General features: G+C 49.3%; 2 protein-coding genes across 2 annotated transcripts in view; both read left to right on the forward strand.

Moving 5' to 3' along the window:
* LOC132571666 (class I histocompatibility antigen, F10 alpha chain-like) overlaps nt 1–3,181 on the forward strand; it is a 30,202-nt gene extending 27,021 nt beyond the window's left edge. The window contains exons 7-8 of the mRNA XM_060238459.1: nt 1,073–1,147; nt 3,057–3,181. Of these exons, the coding sequence (XP_060094442.1) occupies nt 1,073–1,147; nt 3,057–3,181 (200 nt within the window). The remainder of the gene's footprint in view (nt 1–1,072; nt 1,148–3,056) is intronic.
* A 5,493-nt stretch (nt 3,182–8,674) lies between these two features.
* The window catches only part of LOC132571667 (uncharacterized), a 139,269-nt gene continuing 127,765 nt past the window's right edge, over nt 8,675–20,178 (forward strand). The window contains exon 1 of the mRNA XM_060238460.1: nt 8,675–8,742. Within this exon, the coding sequence (XP_060094443.1) occupies nt 8,675–8,742 (68 nt within the window). The remainder of the gene's footprint in view (nt 8,743–20,178) is intronic.

The following is a 20,178-nucleotide window of genomic DNA, read 5'->3' on the forward strand; positions in this document are numbered from 1 at the left end:
TCAACGGCTGTCAAAATGGCTCACTGAGACTATTGAACTGTGTTATTTGTTGGCAAAGAAGCCGTTGCCTGGGCCTATTCGTGGACACTCTACAAGAGCGATGGCGACGTCAGTGGCGTTTCTGAAAGGCACTTCCCTGGTGGACGTTTGCAAGGCTGCCACTTGGTCCTCTCCACATGCCTTTATGAAGCACTACGTGCTGGATGTGCATGCTCAGCAGAGGACTCGTTTGGGAGCTGTGGTGTCGCAAGCTGTTTCTTCGGGTTGACCGTCTTCCCGCCTCCAGGTATGTCTTGCTTGCTATAAAAATAGAATAAAAACTTTAAAAAAAAGGCCAGCAAAAGTTAAATAACATAAAATAGCTGTGGGCTATGCATAAGTAAGAGCCTCTCTGATTTGGATCGCAACCTGATCTCGCAACTTAAGCCAAAAAAGGCCCCCGGCCCTGACGCAGTCTTGCTTGCTAATCTCCCATAAGTGTGATGCACAGAGACCACGAAGAAGATAGACAGGTTGCTTACCTGTAACTGTAGATCTTTGAGTGGTCATCTGTGCATTCACACTACCCGCCCTCCTTCCCCACTGCTGACGGTCTCCCTCCAGTAGGGGCTTCCAGCGGTCAGGAAGGAACTGGCGGGATCCTTGCGCTGGCGCCGGCGAGCATGCGCATTGGGACGCCTACGCATGCCCGTTGGTGCCGAGCGCGAAAAAATCCCGGGCTTTTTAGGTACCAATTCGGGGATCGGCGCAGGCGCTCTATCCCATAAGTGTGAATGCACAGATGACCACTCGAAGATCTACAGTTACAGGTAAGCAACCTGTCTTTCCTTGCATCCCTGTGCTAAAGAGGCTGGGGCTGAGGGGGAGGAATGTCCAGGGTGGCTCTGGGGCCGGGAGGGTGGGGGAGGCAGGAACCCTGTGGGGAGGTGGCAGGGGGAAGGTCCTCAGTGCAGCTCCTGCCGCCTCCTGCAACCTGACACTTTGTCTGGGAAATTCCGCCTTGAGACATTCCTTGGATGGCTCCTGCCAGGCTGAATAGTGATGATTTTTCTTTCCTCCTTTTCATCCTCAGCACCCAGTTTGGGGCTCATTCTAGGCCTCCTGGGTGGCGCCTTGGCTGTTGCCATCCTAGTCATCTTCTACATGAGTAAGTAACCAACAGGAGACTTGGCTGGGCGTTGTGTGTGATTCTTGTGGTGGATCTCCCTTGAGGGCTGTGGGGGTGGCCCAGGGCCTCTGGCAGGGGCAGATGTTGCTCCCATATCTGGTGGCGCTCACAACCCTTCCCCCACGTAATGGCATTTTGGACTTCCTAGACTCTCTCCCAGTCTCTCACCTGGTTCCTCCCAGGCCAAGTCCAGGGGCTCCAGCAGGCTGTCGTGTCCCACTCGGCACCGGGGACTGGGGAGTATTTATTTGTTAGTTCATTTTAAAGTACTTCCAGCTGGCCTTTCTCTCTCAAGGAAGGACCCCCAGACACATGGCCGGCATGCGGGAGTAGGCCATGTAGGTGGCTGCCTAGGGCGCTTCGCTAGGAGCCCCCTCCCAACACACCACTCAGTGCCTCGCTGCCTCTTCTGCCCGCCCGAGACCCGGGCGGATGAAAGAGGCGGCTCGGCTCCGCTCCGAGGCTGCCTCCCCTGTGAGGAAATGTGTAAATAAAAAAAACCGCTCAGAGACGCCATAAATTTTAAAGAACCTGTGTAATGTAAAGGTCATGATGTTCTGACAAAACTTGCGCATAGAACTTCAAATAGAAAGTGTGTGGCAAAAAGACATAAACAGAAGACAGTTCAAAAGCAGCCTTTCCAATCACAAAGAGCGACAGCAGTCCAGTATTTAGTTCATGGAACTAAAAGAAGCCCTTCCAAAGACATCTGTTCTCGATACCAAGACGTTTCATCCGTCTTCCTTCAGTTTGGAGGCTTATTTATCACTGGAACCCAGTCTTTACAATATGTTCACAGGAGACCAACAAGGTTCAGGACATGACTGTAAGATTTCCAGGGTCTCCTATAGTTTCGCCCCACTCCCCTGTGAGGAAAGGCAGCCTCAGAGCGATGCAGAGGCGCTATGCTGCCTCTTTCGCCCACCTGGGATTGGGCAGACGAAAGAGACAGCGCTGCAGCGACCCCCTTCCCGCCATTTAAATGCCAGCGGATCGGCGGGGGTCTTTCAATGGGAGGGGGAGGCAGATCCGCTGCTTCTGCTGCTTCTCTGCCTAGCAGGGAGGCGGGCGGCAGAAGTAGCCCCACTTCCCCCTCTATTTAAAGACCCCCCCGATGGAGGGGGGGGCAGCAGCCTGGGGTGACAAAACCCCCCAGCGCCACCCCTGCCCAGACAGCTTCTCAGAAATGTCATCCTGAACGGATCAGACAGGATAATAAACCAGCACTAAAATCTCCCATCCGACATGTCAAAAGTGGGACGACTCGAGGGCCTCAGGCAGAGGGGAGAGGAAGGAGGGGCTGAGCATCTGGTCTCCCCCAGCCCTGCCTGAGACTCTCTCCTCTGGCCTGAAGGTCCTCTAGTCCACCCCCCCCCCCGTGCTAGAAGCAGGGGGACTCCGCACACTCTCATTTGAGGGTGGTGGAAGGGAAGTGGCGTCATCTCATCTCCTGGCTTGGACTTCCACCTAGAACCTAAGTGCACCAGGAATGAATTGAGTCCCGCTGATTTCACTGGGTTGCCTCTTGCGTTTCTCATTTTAAAGAGCAGTTTCTCTTCAGTGCCAGCTCCCCTCCCTTCTTCTCTACCCAGGGCCAGGTCTCCTTCCTGGTGTGTGTGGGGGGGGCGTCTACTCACGACTCACTCTGATACTTGTGGGGGGGGGCGGTCTCTGTTCCTCGGTGATGAGAGGCATCCCCATTCTCTCTTACCATGCGCAGCTAGGGGAACATTTTGGAAATTGGTTAAAAGGGGGTTGAAGGAGTTCTCTGCCAGGGGAGGGGTTGGGGAATGCAGAACCCAAGAGGCCGGCTTCATTGCACAGAGGTGTGGATGGATGGCCTCTGGGTGCCCCTTCAAGCTCTGATTTCCTGGTTCTTTCTCTGCAGAAAAACAGAAGGAGAAGAGCTACGAAGCATCATCAAGTGAGTTGTGTCCCTTCCTCTCTGGGGTGTTCCCTGCAACACAGAAAACGGAGGCAGGGTGTGGGGGTCTGTTGAAGGAGATGCCTTAGTCGGTCTACAACCAGGTGGCTTCACAGTCACAGAGAGACTCACCTGATCCAAGCAGAGCCTCTGGAGAGCTGGTCTGAAGGCCAGATGACATGAGAAGGATAGGTTTCTTACCTGTAACTAGTGATCTTCGAGCGGTCATCTGTGCAGTCACACATATGGGTAATCCGCCAAGATCCAGCCCAACCTCGGAGAATTCAAAGCAATCTTGAAGCGTTAATTTTAGCGCGCCTGCCCATCGTCCCGGGGAGGAGGCATTGCCTGCGCATGCCTGGACGAAGGGGAGGCGCCTAACCCACTCAGTTTCTTCCCGCCGCCGTATAGGTGGACCAATTCTAATGATAATAAGTATCCAGCAGCGGGAAAGGATGGGTGGGCATGTGTGACTGCACAGATGACCACTCGAAGATCACTAGTTACAGGTAAGAAACCTGTCCATCTTCTTCGTGGTCTCTGTGCAGTCCCACATATGGGTGATTGGCAAGCTATTCCGTCAGGAGGTGGGTGCTGGATCTGTAACCAGAAGCATGGTTAGTCAAGTCAAGAAGAATATGTTTGTACTCACGGTTGAGTGTCAAGGAGAATCAGTCAAAGATGGATCGCAGCACAGCCTGTCCGAAGGACGAGTCACGCCGAGCACAAATGTCTAAGGCGTAGTGCAAAGCGAATGTGGATGGGGAGGACCAGACCGCAGCAGCACAGATGTCCTCCATCGGGACGCCCTTGCAGAAGGCTGATGAGGTTGCAACGGCTCTAGTAGAGTGAGCAAGTATATATTCTGGTATTGGCTGTCTCGCCAGTTCATAACATAATGTAATGGCAGCCACAATCCACTTTGAAAATCTCTGAGTTGAGATTTTGTTGCCTTGGTTGTGGGTTGCGTATGTTATGAAGAGACTCATGTCCTCACGGAACTGTCGTGTCCTTTCAATGTAAAAGGCAAGGGCCCTTCGCACATCTAGGTTGTGTAGAGCCCGTTGACCTGCATCCGCAGGGTGTTGGAAAAAGGCAGGTAGAGTGGAGGGTTTCCCTAGATGAAACGCTGAGACCACCTTGGGTAGGAATGCAGGGTCGGGACGTAACACTACCCTGTTGTGATGGAAGACTGTATAAGGTGGGTCTGCTCTAAAGGCGCAGATATCGCTAGCTCTCCTGCCCGTGGTGAGTGCTATCAGTAGGGCTGTTTTCCAAGTGAGAAGATGCAGAGGAATGGATGCCATAGGTGGTTTCATCAACTGGCTCAAGACGAGGGAGAGGCTCCAGGTAGGAAGGATTTTCCGGATTGGAGGGTGAAGGTGGAGGATTCCCTTTAAAAAGGCTTTAGTAGCGTGGTGAGCAAAGACTGTGGAGCCCTCAATATGTGGGTGAAATGCAGAAATAGCCGCTAAGTGGACCTTCAAGGAGGAGTACGAAAGTCCAGCATTGGAGAGGGCCAGAGTATATGTTAGGATTTGGGTGATACTGGCAAGGCTAAGATTAAAGTTATGCTGGCATGCATATTTGGAGAAGCGTTTCCATTTAAGAGAGTAGGATTTCCTGGTAGTGGGTTTCCTTGCATTTACCAGGACACGGCGGACTTCTGGAGGGAAGTTCAAAAACTGATTCTCCAGGCTGTCAGTCTCAGAAGTGCTGGGTTGTGATGTAGGACCTTGCCCTCTTGTCAAGTCCTGAGCTTGCGGAAGCCGTAGGAATGTGTTGCTGGATAGGAGGAGGAGAGCAGTGAACCAGGGTTGACGCAGCCACCAGGGTGTGATCAGGATGCAGTTGGTGTGGTCCGTCTGTATCTTTTGTAGTACTCTGGTGATGAGTGGTATTGGAGGAAATAAGTAATGGAGTGCTCCCTTCCATGTTTGGAGGAAAGCATCCCCCGGTGACAGTAGTGATGGAAGGCCTCGCATGTAGAAGCGGGGGCACTGGGCATTGTTTGGGGATGCAAATACATCTATCTTCGGGGTACCGAAGTTCTGGAATATGGGCTCTATGTAACGCCTGTTGATGGTCCATTCGTGGTCGTTGATTAGATGACGACTCAACGCATCTGCTTGGACATTCTGGAACCCTGGTAAATGTACTGCTGTTAGGAAGATACCCTGGCTGATGCTCCAGTGCCATAGTGCTAAGGCTCTTTTGCATAGCCGGGTAGATGCAGTGCCTCCCTGTCGATTGATGTAGAAGACAGTGGCCACATTGTCGGAGGTGACTTGGACATGGCAGCCGCGAAGAGATGGGAGGAAGGATCTCAGAGTTCTGTGGACCGCCAGGAGTTCCAGGCAATTGATATGGAGGGATCTTTCGTAGTCCGTCCATTGTCCCTGGACTGTGAGCGTTCCTAAGTGGGCTCCCCATCCCCACTTGGAAGCGTCGGTGGTAACGATCACAGAGGGGGGTGTCTGTGCGAAAGGCATTCCCACCCGAAGATGATGTTCTATCGTCCACCATCTCAGGGATGAGACAATGTGAGATGGAAGAGTTAGCACTGTGCTTTGGTGCTGTCTTTGAAGGTGGAATGTTCGGACAAACCACAATTGCAGAGGGCGCATGTGGAGCTTGGCGAAGCAGAGTACTGAGGTGGTGGCCGCCATTAGGCCTAATATCCTTTGGAAGATGAGAGCTGTTTGGGAGCGGTGCATTATGATTTTGTTGGCCAAGGGCTGGATATGTTGCACTCTGTCTGGTGGCAGGTAAGCCTTCTGGGAAATCGTTGACAGGTGCGCTCCTGTGAATTGTATGGTTTGAGTAGGAGTTAGCTTGGATTTCGTTGGATTGACCTGAAGTCCTAGGGTAGCTAGGAGGGAAAGGGTAGTCGAGACATCCATTTGGAGCTGTTCTTTTTGTCTGGGCGACGACCAGCCAATCGTCTATGTAGGGGTAGATGGATATTTGTTGTTGTCGCAGCCATACATTTTGTAAATACTCTTGGTGCTGTTGAGAGACCAAAGGGGAGAGCGCGGAATTGGAAGTGTTGATCTCCGATCGCGAATCTGAGGAATCTTCTGTGATGGTGGTTGATGGTGATGTGAAAATAGGTGTCTTGCAGATCTATGGATGCCATCCAGGCCTGCTCTGGGATCAGTGGTAGGATAGACTGAAGGGTGACCATGCGGAATTTTTTGTGGCAGATGTGAAGATTGAGCTTCCGGAGATCCAATATGGGGGGCAATCCCCCGTCTCTTTTTGGCACCAGAAAGTAGCGGGAGTAGAACCCCGTATGATGGTACTGTGGTGGAACTGGTTCTATAGCTCCCTTGTCCAGCAAGGTCACAATTTCCAATTGTAGAGGTGCGGATGCTGGGGTAGTTAAGAACCTGTGACGTTTTGGGGTTGAGTTGAACTCTATGGAGTAGCCCCTGTGGATGATCGCCAGAACCCATGAGTCTGATGTTATGGACTCCCACATGGGGTAAAACGGTTGTAGTCTCATGTCTGGATAGTGCTCTGGACGTCCACGGGAGGTAAGGGAGTCAAAGAGACTGCTTTGTAGTTGGTGTGGTCTTCTTTGAAGTTTGAGGACGTGCTCTCTGCTGGAAAGGTTGTTTGGGCTGGGGGGCTTGCATCTCCAGGGTTCGGCCTGTCGTGGAGATCTAGCGGGTTTGTAGTAGTTCGGCCTCCAGTTCCTCTGTAGTGTGGATTGAGATTGTGGTTGGGTAACACCCAATCTCTTAGCTCTCTTTCTGCTGTCGTCAGCATTAGTTAGAATGTCGTCTGTGGTGGCATTGAATAGGCCCAGCCGGTCAAAGGGTAAGTCCTCTATCTTAAACTTTATGTCTGGCTGCAGTGATGAAGACCTAAGCCATGCATGTCAGCGCAAGGCTATTGCGGATGCAAGGGTTCTGGAGGAGCATTGGGCTGCATGGCATGCCGTATTAATTTGTTGTTTGCTGAGCTCTTGAAGGGCATGAGAGGCTTGTTTTTATGTTGCTTCAGGCAGAGAGGGAACCAGGGTGTTTAGATATGTGGTTAGGTTAAAGGCGTACGCAGAGAAGAACGCCATGTAGTTGTGAATTTTCGTAGTGGCGGTGGTAAGAGAGTAGATTTTTCTCCCAATCGTATCAAGTTTTTTGCCTTCCCTCCGGAGGCACAGGGTGTCTTGTCTGTTTAGATTTAGATGAGGAGTGCACTATCATGGAGTTCAGTGCAGGGTGGTTTAAGAGAAATTTGGACTCAGGGGCATGAACCTTGTAGAGTGATTCGACCCGTTTCGAAGTCGGTGGCACTGATGCTGGTTTGTCCTAAGCCTCTTTCAGGGTTTCGAGGTGGACTGGAAGCATCGGGAAGGAGGAGCCTACAGGTAAGTCAGCATGTACGAGGTCATAGACTACATCTGAGACTCTAGGTGCATCAGTGGTTAGTTTAACATTGAGTGAGTTCACCATGTTGGATAAGAGATCCAAGTAGGATTTTGTTCCCTCTGATGGAGATAGGTCAGTCTGTTTTGTGATGTCAGATGCTGGTGAGTGGAGACCTGAGGTTGAGGAATGGGAGGAGTCAGAGTGCTCTGCCTCGGATTCTTCGTGGGTGTCTAAGTCCAGAGGTTTGGTAGTCAGTTCTGGTAGCGAGGGCTGTGTCCGTGGTTTGGTGGGGCCGATCGAGGTCGATCTAGCTGGAGAAGACTGTCTAAGCTTCGTGGTATAGTGAGCAGGGGCCTCTGGGTACCGAGGGCGATCTTCATAGTATGAATGTTCCCGGCGTGGTGTCTGTGGAGGTAATGACCTCTCGGAAGGAGCGTGCATCCAGGATGTTGAGGCGCTGGCTTCTGGTCGAGTCCGGGGACTCAGTGTTCAGTATCTGCTCAGGTAAAGATTCATGGATCGAAGGCGACCGAGAGTGGATGCGAACGATCTCGAGAGGTGTAATGGCGGGCGTCGAGGTTGATTTTGAGGCCGGTGTTGTCGGAACCGAGGCGCCGGAACTGGCCGTCGGGTGCGAAGTGGAAGGTCTTGCCAAAGAAGTTGGGTCGGGTGGCTTATGGCTTGTCTTTGGTTTCTTAGGAGTTTTGGGGTTCGTAGAGTCCTTTGAAGCCGATTCCGAGCGGTGACGCTTCCTGGAATCGTCCGACTTCTTGGAGTGTTTTCCGGACTTAGGCTTACTGGGAACCAAGGCCACGGAAGCTGCCGGCGGCGCCATTCCCTTTGAAGCTAGGGATGGTGGCAAAGTCTGAGGAGCCGAGGCGTGAGACATAGCAGGGCGCAGAGATGACTCAAGCAGATGGCTTCTGAGTCTTGTGGCGTGATTTTTTCAGGCTTGTTTGCCAAAATGGCTACAGTGCACGCAGGTATCAATACGGTGTGCTTCGCCGAGGCAAAAGAGGCATAAAGAGTGGCTGTCTGTTGATGGAATTTTAGTGGCGCAGCGGACACACCGTTTGAAGGTAATTTTGTCCTTCCCTTCCATCCGCCCGGAGGGGGGGGAGGGGGGGAGCGGGACGGAAAAAAGTTTGAGAAGATAGTAAAGCTTTTTTTTTTTTTAATGATACCAGTAGAGGAGTGAAGCGAAGAATGAAAACGCGAAGAAATGAAGACGTGAAGGATCGGATTGCAATGAAGAAAACAGGAGACTCAATGAGGTAGGTGTGTTCCGGACGGTGGTAAAGAAGAAACTGAGTGGGTTAGGCACCTCCCCTTTGTCCAGGCATGCGCAGGCGATGCCTCCTCCCCGGGACAATGGGAAGGCGCGCTAAAATTAACGCTTCAAGATTGCTTTGAATTCTCTGAGATTGGGCTCGATCCTGGCGGATTACCCATATGTGTGACTGCACAGAGACCACGAAGAAGATACAGGAGTTAAAAGCGTTTGAGATTTCTCTCTCCTGCCTCTCCAGGAAATGCCAAGTGACCTCCAGGAGGAAGATCTCAGAGGCCCAAGTAAGAGGAAGAATTGTGTCAGGCAGGCAGGGAGGCCAAGAGTTGGGAACATGTGGAAAGAGGAGCTGGGTGTCTGGGGAAAGACCTGCTGTTGGGTACAGATGGGCAGCTTTAGCTGGCAGCTGTGCATGCCCCAGAGGAGCGGTCATGCCACTCAAGGGCAATTGCAACACTTCCCTTGCGAAGGGCACCCCGGAAGTGCTTCAGTGATTTCCTACTGTTCCCGTGTCAGCCCAAATTGGCCATCTGTGCCCAGCCCAGGATTTTCCAGTTCCCAAATCTTCTAGCTCCTATTACCCTAACTGATATTTTACATGCTCTCAGGAACAGCTGGCTGATTCACATGCTGGCAGCTATTTGCAATCCAGTGGAGTCTGCTTCTTCCTAATTTTCCACATCTGCAAACTAGTTTTTAGACACTTCTTGTACAACCCTCTGGGTTAGCCTCTGAACATCAGCAGAGTGCAAAATTATGCCTTTTGTTACCGGGTGTGGGGCTGAAGAGTCATTTCTCCACCAGAAAGATTTCTGCCCTTTTTTCAGATAGATTTTTTTAGTGCTCTGAACTTCCACCTTGTGGAGGGTCTCTTTCCTCTCTGACTTGGCTCAGGGTCTTCTTGACAGCCCTCTTGGAGAAGGGATTTTTGCACTGGGGTTAGAGCCCCAGTTATTTCCTCTCTTCCTTCTAAGTCTGTGGCTTGACTCACTTGCTTGAGTGACCAACTGGAGGCCTTTGCACTGTGTGTGGGTCCCTCAGCAGGGCACTCTGCTATCTGCTTGTTGCCTGATTTGTATGGGGGGTATGGTTGAGGTAGCCCCCACCTTAGCCAAAACACTAGCTTTGATTATCTTTGTGTCCCCCACCCCCACCCCTTTCTCTGCTTTTGATGCATGTTGAGAGTTCATGGTGACTTCAGTTACGACTCTCATTTTGTTTCCTTTTTTTTAGTTTCTGTACCTGCATAAGAAGAGGATCTACTCAAGAGATCCTGGGGATCTACTATCCCACACAACTTCTGCTGCTTCTAGCTTCTCTCTGGCAGCGATTCTGATTTCCATCTCGATTGTTTGGATTTTGAGGGATTTTTTTTCCTAATGGATTTTGCTGTGATATTTGAGCCATTATATTAATGAGGAATGAATTGAAACATTTGCAACCAAAATGCTCATCGTTTAAAAAAGATAAATTCATGTATCGACTGTGCCTAATGTGGCATATCATCCGTTGTGATTTTGATGCTGTTTGAGGCTTAGGGGTTGCTACATTCCTTCCTCTAGTGCACTGCCTCTTTCTGGCTTTAAAGGAATACATGGGCATCACTTGCAGTATCTACTTGAAATCAAATGGGTCAGAGTTTGGGCTACTTCCGAAAAGCTTTTGATTGAGCTGCTGTGATGCCATAGAAGGTTCACAAGAATCTTAGCATTCGTGCTGGATGTGTTATCAGCAGAAACTGCAGATCGTAATGTCTGCATAAGTCAGTTATTTATTATGGTCTATTGACCAACATACACATGGAGCTGCCTTCTACTGAATCACTCTCGGTCCATCAAAGTCAGTATTGTCTACTCAGACTGGCAGCGGCTCTCCAGGGTCTCAAGCTGAGGTTTTTCACACCTATTTGCCTGAACCCTTTTTAGTTGGAGATGCCGGGGATTGAACCTGGGACCTTCTGCTTCCCAAGCAGATGCTCTACCACTGAGCTACCGTCCCTCCCCATGAATTCAGTCTGATGTAAAATACATTTGTAAAAATTCAAATTTAAGAACTTTTAGGGTGCAGTTCCTGTTATTTGATAGCTAATGCGCAAAATCTTAGCAACTTCACATGTCTGCATAAGTAACAGTTTAGTGAGGTGAGAAACTCTACGCCGAGGGTCTAAGGAGAAGACTGGCAGCTGGAAGGAGGGGGTGCTACCAAGAAGAGCAGATTTTGCACCCAGAGCCTAGTGGGGGCAACGGAGCCATCGTCTCCCAGGAGCCGCCTCTGGGTCCAGCCAAGACCAGAATCCGGGCTCCAGTTTTCACAAGTCTTCACACTGTCATTGATTTCTTCCTTCCCTGACTAGAGCATTATCTGCATATTGCCATGGACAGTGTAGATCAGGGGTGGCCAAACTTGCCTAACATAAGAGGCACATAGAATAAACATCAGATGTTTGAGAGCTTCAAGACATGAATGTCAGATGTTTAAGAGATGGAAGGAAGGAAGGCAAATAGATGGAGGGAGGTGGAGGTGGAAAGTAAGCAGTTTAAACTTTAAATGTCTCTCTAAACTGGTCTACTGAGTGGGGACTTTGAGAGTCACACAAAATGTGAAAGAGCCACAGTTTGGCCACCCCTGGTGTAGATGTGAATTTTCTCCCTCTGTAAATATCCCATTTTGTTGAAATAAAGAGAAATAGGTGGATCCCCCACCCCATGCCTGTCTTTGGTTTTTCCTTCCCTGATACTACAGAAGGTTGCGATAGGCATACATTCCTTAATATATTTAGGATTTGTAGTCTCCAAGGGCATCCAGAAATAATTTCCTTCCAATGCCTTTTAAAAAGAGTTTCACATTGAAGGATTGTTACTGTTATTTCATTTCTAGCTTGCCTGGAACTCAGGGTGGGTTACAAGTCTGATGGAAAACTTTCTAGTCAGTAAACAGATTATAAGAACTTTAGGGGGAAGGGTGAGTTGGTTTATTCTGTCTTCCCCATCCATCAAAAAGGGTTCAGAGCAGTTTAAAGGCGAGGGGGCTATAAAAAAAAAATCATGACCTAAAACGCATGAAACACAACAATCAAACTAACAAGATATAGTGAAATGCAAACTTCTTGGTCATTACAAACTTCTTGGTCATTACAAACACCCTATAAGGTGTAGAGATCCCAACAGGCCTGGAGAAGAGTGGAATTCACTGCCACAGGAGGTGGCGGCGGCTGCCAGCATAGCCAGCTTCAAGAGGGGTTTGGATAAACATCTGGAGCAAAGGTCCATCAGTGGCTATTAGCCATATTTCTGGAACTCTCTGTCTGGGGCACTGATGCTCTGTATTCTTGGTGCTTAGGGGGAGGGACAACAGTGGCAGAGCCTCTAGTGTCCAGGTCCTACTGATGGACCTCATGATGGCATCTGGGTTTTTTTTGTTTTTGGCCACTATGTGACACAGAGTGTTGGACTGGATGAGTCATTGGCCTGATCCAACATGGCTTCTCTTATGTTCCTGTCCCTTCAACGGGCTGAAAGTATGGAAAGGGGCAGCTGAAAATATTGGAGATAAATGACATCCTGGTGAGCCTCCAGGCCTGTTGGCAATCCCTTGTGTGACATGAGAAAGTTCCGCCCTCTGCTCTCTCCCTGTTCAGAGCTGACCAATCAAATTCCAAAGGCAAACAGAACTCTAAGGGGGGGGGGTGGAATCTGAGGCAGTTTAACCATCAACGGACAAAAATGGCAGTTGGGTTTTGGAGGGAAAAGAGAAAGGCCTGGACCAGGCAGGGAGTCCAGTATGGACTGCTTTAATTCAACAGGCAGCGTTTGGCTGCTGTTCCCAGATAAAAAATACACTGATATTCTTCAAGCTAGTTACAGTTTTTATATTAAAAGCTGCTGAAAAAATAAAAATGGTGACCCTTTCTAGTAACTACGCCAGCTAGCAGGCTGGAGTGGGAAGGAAGTCACATGTTCCAACCCAATAAATCTATTTGGTTTTTTTTTATTTAAAACATTTCTATGCCACCTTTCTACCCACTCAGGGTCCTCATGGTGGTGACATTTTTTAAAAAATCAATTGAAAATACATTTAAAATTATAAAATAATTGAATGAAACATAGAGCTGGATGGTACCTCAAGGGTCATCTAGTCCAACCCTCTCCCCTTTTATCGTAGTTCCATTGAGAGCATTTTATCTTATTGCCTCTGCGTGTGGTTTGGGAGCTGCACGGAAGCAGAGAGAAGGGTGCTCCAAAGAGTGACGAGAAGAGCACAAAAGATTTGTGGATGTTCTCTCCCCTCATTGGTGGATCTGTATAATATGGCATGTAAAAGGAAGATACAAATGATCCTAAGGGACCCTTCACATCTGGGCCATTTGCTATTTGAGATCTTACCGTCAGGTAGACGATATAGAGTGTTGAAGGCTAGGACAAACAGATTTAAGGACAGTTTCTATCCAAGTGCTGTGGTTAGGCTAAATGCAGGGTTATGAAGGATTATCTGTTTTAGATATATTTAAATGGTTTTAATGGTTTTATGAATGTTTATCTGTTTTAGATGTATTTAAATGGTTTTAATGGTTTAAATGGTTTTAGATGTATTTAAATGGTATGAATATGAATATGTGTGTTTGATGTGTTGGTATGTTTTGTGGAAGAGCACCTCATTTCGTTGCTCTCTTTTTGTTGAGAACAATGACAATAAATTTATCTATCTATCTATAACTACCTTCCTCACATGCATAAATAAACAGGAATCCTGAGCTTGTGTCAAAGTAGACACTATATGAAACGAATCCACTTCACCTCACACACTTTAAAGAATCAGAATAGAATCCTAAAATCACAGAGTTGGAAGGGGCCATCCAGTCCAACCCCCTGCTCAATGCAGGAAATTTAATTTTTAGATTTATATCCCACTGTATCCTGCAAGTGGGCTCAGGGCGGTTTACAGCAGATGTTTAACATACAGATTAAAATATAAAACATCATAAAAGCATACAGCATAAAAATCTGAGAGCAGTACAACCTATCAACAAACAGGCATAAGAAGGCATGTCCGCACAGCAACGTACAGGCCAATATCTGGCGACATAGCACAGTCACAGTAATGGTAGAAAATATTGGGTAGGCCAGCAGGTAACGAGAATGCCTGCCAGATCAGTTAAAAGCCTGGTGGAAGATCTCTGTCTTAAAGGCCCTGCAAAACTTTGATAAATTCCACAAGGCCCGGATCTCTAGTGGGAGCTTGTTCCACCAGATAGGGGCTTGGACTGAGAAGGCTCCTCAATGAACCTGATATATTATTAAAACATTTTAATACCACCTTTCCCGCTCCCACACACAAGCCGGGTCCCCAAGATGGTGAACATATTTAACAAGTTAAAAAATGCAGTTAAAATTATAATGATAAGACAAAAGGAGGGCGGTAGTGGTGAGGTTGGGGGTGCAACCCTCCAGTCTGAGGGACTGGTGGTTCGCAAAGTGGGGTACAATGCCGTAGAGTCTTCCTTCCAAATCAGCCATTTTCTCCAGAGCTAGAAAATGCACCGAAGAGGACAACCAAGATGATTAGGGGGCTGGAGCACCTTCCCTTGAAGGAAAAGCTAATTCTGGGACTTTCAGAAAAGAGATTACTAGAGGGGACATGATAGAGGTTTATCAAATTACGCATGGCGTGGAAGAGAGTGGACAAAGAGACATTTTTCTTCCTCTCCCAAAATACTAGAACTCGAGGGCATCCAATGCCGCTGATGGGCAGTAGGTTCAGGATGAACAAAAGGAAATACTACTTTATGCAGAGAGTGATTCCAAGGTGGAATTCACTGCCAGAAGATGTAGCGATGGCCACAGGAATAAACAGCTTTAAAAGGAGATCAGATATTCGGGGTTTATCAATGGCTACTAGCCATCGTGACTGAAGGGAGCCTCCACATTCAAAGGCACTAAACCTCAGAATCCTGGAGCCAGGAGGCAACATCAGGCTTCTATGCCCTGTTGTTGGCCCTCCAGAAGAACTGGTTGCCCACTGGGTGAGACAGGATGCTGGATTAGATGGACCATTGGTCTGATCCAGCAGGGCTCTCCTGAAGTCCTGATGTTTATAACTGATCTCTGTAGCCTGGAGAACAGTTATAATCCCAGGAGATCTCCAGCCATCATGTGAGGATAGCAAAATAACAGCCCAGAGCAGGGATTGTGAGAGTGATACCTGGCAAAGTGTTGAGAAATTATGAGGATGCCCACCAGCAATCTTGAATCCAGGCCACCCTGTTGCAAATGCAGGATTCTGTTCACACCACACTGACTCCCAAGTAATCCCTCAAATAAGGGTGGTGGGCACATTGTAATCAGTAGGACCTGAGACTCTATCTGGTTTTTATCCCATCTTTCTGAACTTGATGCCCTCCCTCTCCATTTTCGTATCAAAACCACCTCACGAGGCTGAGAAAGACCGGCCCAGGAAGTTAAGGGATCTCTTTTTTTCTTTTGCAAACACAGCTTCCAGGGAGGGCTGCCTTATCGAGAAAGAAAGCCCTTGTTCTGCGAGGTGGGGAGGGGCTAAAACAGCAAGGAACTAAAAGATTAGATTTTCTTTTGCCTCTCCTGGTTGATCAATCCACCCCAAGGCTGACTTTTCAAAACAGAAGTCAACAATGAGAGACATCACCCTGCCAACAAAAGTCCATATAGTCAAAGTGATGGTATTCCCAGTAGTAATGTGTGGCTGTGAGAGCTGGACCATAAGGAAGGCCGAGTGCAGAAGAATAGATGCTTTTGAGCTGTGGTGCTGGAAAGGACTCTTGAGAGTCCCTTGGACTGCAAGAAGATCCAATCAGTCAGTCCTCAGGGAAATCAGCCCAGACTGTTTCCTGGAAGGTCAGATGCTGAAGCTGATGCTCAAATCCTTTGGCCACCAAATGAGAAGGGGGCACTCCCTGGAGAAGACCCTGATGCTGGGAAAGACAGAAGGCAAAAGAAGAAGGGGACGGCAAAAGATGAGATGGCTGGACAGCTTTACTGATATAACAAACATGACTTTGAGCAGACTTCGGAGGATGGTGGAAGACAGGAGGGCCTAGCGTGACTTTGACCATGGGGTCGCAAAGAGTCGGACTCGACTGTGCGACTGAACAACAACAAGACCCTAATGGAATTGAATCCGGGTAGGCAGCCGTGTTGGTCTGAAGCAGTAGAACAAAGCAAGAGTCCAGTTGCACCTTGCAAGTTTTATACAGAATGTCAGCTTTCATGTGCATGCACACATCTTCAGACAAGGAATGAGGTACAGGGTGGTGGGGTTTAGAATGCAAAGTGGCACAAAGTTAAAATACAATAGCAGAATTCGAATCCAGTTCTCCTTGCTCTAACTGCATTGCCTCCCAGCGTGGGTTCAGTTTTTTAAATTTTTTTAAATGTCACTTCGTTGCTTCTACGACACTGGAAGGCTAACTGAATCTGCTGAAGTTAGCAGCCTCCCTTTTGGAGAGCGATTGGGAATTTCTCATAGAGGAGGAGAGCTACCGGGAGCTTTCCAAATGTGCATTTGTTATGTATGTGGCCCGCTATATTGTAACATTGCCATGCAGCGGCTAAAGAAGGAGGGCAGGACCTTCCTGGCTGCAGACTCCGGAGGGGGGTTTCCAGTCACCCAAGCCAGCCTTGGGACAGGTTGCTTTTTTTGGAAAACAGCTCGACGCTGACTTGACTTTTCAGGGAAATCAGCCCAGAGAGCAGAAACACCTTGGGCCACTGTGGGCACCAGAGGGCGCTCCCGCCTCAGCACAACTTCCCCTCTCGTTTTTTTCAGTCGCACAGAGTCCGACTCTTTGAGACCCCATGGACAAAGTCACGCCAGGCTCTCCTGTCTTCCACCATCCTCCGAAGTCTGTTCAAATTCGTGTTTGTTACATCAGTAACGCTGTCCAGCCATCTCATCTTTTGCCGTCCCCTTCTTCTTTTGCCTTCTGTCTTTCCCAGCATCAGGATCTTCTCCAGGGAGGGCTCCCTTCTCATTGGGTGGTCAGAACGTAAGCTTTCGTGTGCATGCACACGAAAGCTTACGTTCTGAATAAAACTAAGTTAGAATGGAGAGGGGAATTGCTGAATTACAAACTATTATGAAACTTGGGACAAACACCTCCCCAGGACTGAACAGAGATGTTGTTTTGTTTTTTTTATCTCATTATAGATGCTAAACCCACTTTCATCAAGTATGGCGATATATCCACAGTATTCCAATGTATTTCTCTTTTAGGATAGTGTATCAGAATAACGCTTTTGTATTGACATACTCAAGCAAGGGATATTGGCTGTTTATTTAATTACATATACTAAACCCATCTTCCACTATATTTTAATGTATTTTTCCTAATGGCAAACTAGAATGATGTATATATTTATGTTGCATGCTTAAAGGTAAATTAGTTGGACAGGAAAAACTTCTGGGAAAGACATGCCTTCTTTTTGACCCAGGTTTATTAGCAACAGAATAATTAACAGGCATTCTCACATTCTGTCATGTTACTGTTTGATGGTTTCCCACGCTCATGCAACCCAGATCAAAAGTGTTCTGAATTTGTTAATTTTACTATTCTGCTCTTGGCTTTTAACTTTGTACCCCTTGGCATTCCAAACCCCACCAGCTCTGTGTGGCTCTGCTTCCTGTACCTCATTCCTCGTCTGAAGAAGCCTGCGTGCACACGAAAGCATACATTCTGAATAAAGCTAAGTTGGGCTTAAAGGTGCAATCGACTCCTATTTCGTTCTAGTCTTCTTATGTGCATGCCTCAAGATGCTGTAATCAATAAACGCTTCACTACCACCTTGCTTCTTCCGTACGTTGAACCCACTATATTATACCCTGATGTGGTCGGTTCCCCCCACCCCCAGCAGCCAGCCTAGTAGAGGAAACTCTACTCCTGCCTTTTATCCCCCACAGGCTTACTACAGTCTGAAAGTTCAAGGGTGGATCAGGAAGCCCCCAAGTCTTTGGCATCAGCTCCAAATCCTGGTTTTCAGCAGGTGCCCTACTACACTGCAGGGGTGGCGGTAACTTAACCGAAGCAGGTCGGTCTAGAAAGAGCCCCAGAAAGGAAGCTCAGCTGCTCAGAGGGGGAGGGGAAGATCCTAGGAAATCAATGCTCGAAAAGCAACGAAAGAAAAAGCTTCTCCAGGGGATGGGAGGACTTTGGGCAACCTCTCCTAATGCACGAACCCAACCAGCGCCCGCCCCGCTGGCCAAGGGGGGTCCTGCCCTCCCGCCCCTCCTGCCCGCCCTCTGGCCACCAGGCAACCTGGGCCGGGACGGAGTTTTGCAAAGGCTTCTCTTGCCTTCCCGTCAGCAATAATCTTTGCACCGGCGACTCCTGACCTTTCCTGGGATCCTCTTTCTGATTGGAGGGAAATTCCCCCTCGGCCAATCCGGGCTCTCGGCCCGCGCGTTCCTCCCAGCCGCGTCCAGGGAAAGTGCGTTGCAAGCCCGGCGGGCGCAGGAGCGCGTTTGGGGGTGCGGGGATGACCTGGCTTTGGGGGCGCCTCCTGCCCCCTTTGGGGAGCGTCGCCCTTCTCTTGCTGCTGGTGGGGGGCTGTGGTGAGTCCCTCCTTCCGGGGCCAAAAGCTCTCTCGTGTGTGTGAAGGGGAGCGCAGAATTTGCATTGGGAGCAGTGTGCAGAAGCTCTCTGGGGACTCCCTTCCCTTTAGCGGGCGCGGTTGGAAGCGCTCTGGGGCAGCAGCGGGGGCCTGGCAAACGTGGGGGGGTTCATAGGAAGCGAGGGGAGCGCCCCTAAATGGTGTCCCCCCCCCCCCCAGTATGGATTCCGGGCAGGAGGTCTCTCCTCTGCTGGGAGGGAGGGCTGGTGTTGCTCCTGCCTTGGGGGGAGAGGGCGAAGGATTCTGTTTAGGAGGGAAACGAGTGGGGTGGGGGGAGATGGAGTTTTATACAAGCTTATGAAAAATAAGAACCCCCCTCCCCTGCCTGGAAGCACGAGAACTCGGAGCCAGTCTGGAGAAGCGATGGGGGGTGGGGCTCGCTGCAGCCTGTCCCGAGGATTGCTCCCCTTCGTCAAGGCATTCCTGACTTGTGGAACTCCCTGCCACGAGATGCAGTCATGGCCTCTGACTTCAGGAGACTAAAAAGAGGGCCGGAGGCGTTGAAGGAGATAGCTCAGGCTCTGTGGGTGGCTAATAGGCAGGGCCCCCATGGGGTTTTCTGATTGAAACATTCTGGGAGCAGTCAGCTGTGGAGTGGGGTGGTGAGACTATTGCGGGGGGGGGGGGCTTCCCTGAACCACTGGGGTTGGTATTGATGACCTTGGAGGTCCCTTCCAACCCTGTGATTCTATGAGGTTGGGCTCTCCTTCCTTGGAGGTTTTTCAACAGAGGCTAGATGGCCAACTGACAGAAATGAAGATCCTGTGAATTTAGGGGGAGGTGTTTGTGAGTTCCCTGCATTGTGCAGGGGGTTGGTCTAGATGACCCTGGAGGTCCCTTCCAACTCTACGATCTGAATGGCTGCAGTTGGGATGGGGATTCTGAATCAGGTGGCCTCATGGTCAGATCCAGCTGGACCACCTTTTGTCTTCTTGTGCAAGGTGGAGGGGGCCTGGTTTGGGCTTCCCGAACCGCCTTCTGGGTCAGAATCTGCTGGGGGGGGGGTGCCAGTTTTGTTTTCCGGATGCTGGAAGGACCTTTGCACCCCCTTGGAACAGCCACCCACCTCTGGGTGATTTTTATTTATACCCCCTGCAGCGTGCAGGAGGTTGGACTAGATGACCCTGGAAGTCCCTTCCAACTCTATGATTCTGTGATCTGAATGACTGCAGTTGGAAAGGGGATTCTGGATCAGGTGGCCTCAGCTCAGCTACCTTTTGTCGTCTTGTGCAAGGTGGAGGGGGCCTGGTCTGGGCTTCCAGAACCGCCTTCTGGGACAGAACCTGCTGGGAGATGCCAGTTTTGTTTCCCCAAGGCTGGAAGGGCCTTTGCACACCTTTCAAATGCCCACCCACCTCTGGGTGATTTTTATTTTTACTCTCTGCAGCGTGCAGGGGGTTGGACTAGATGACCCTGGAGGTCCCTTCCTACTCTTATGATTCTATTTAGTTACAATGATACGTCCCCTCATGGAGAGGCTTAGAGCCCCAGCCCAAAAACGTGGCTGAGATGAGCCAGGGCCGGAGGGGCAAAAGGGACCACTTTATTTCTGTCACACCTTGCCCACTACCTCAGGTGTTCAGAATTTTACCCGTCAGAAACAAAAATAAATGGCACTGGTAGTGTTTATTGTAAAACCCAGAATTCGATTTCTTCAAACAGATTGGCTGGGAAGGGGGGAAATAGGCAGGGGTTTCTAGGATTAGACTCTGTGGGCAGGCAGAAAACAAAACTGAGCGCAGAACTCCTTTACAGGCAACTTATTATTATATAAGATACTGTGT

Source organism: Heteronotia binoei, chromosome 5 (assembly GCF_032191835.1).
Source record: "Heteronotia binoei isolate CCM8104 ecotype False Entrance Well chromosome 5, APGP_CSIRO_Hbin_v1, whole genome shotgun sequence".
In the NCBI taxonomy this organism is placed as follows: Eukaryota; Metazoa; Chordata; class Lepidosauria; order Squamata; family Gekkonidae; genus Heteronotia; species Heteronotia binoei.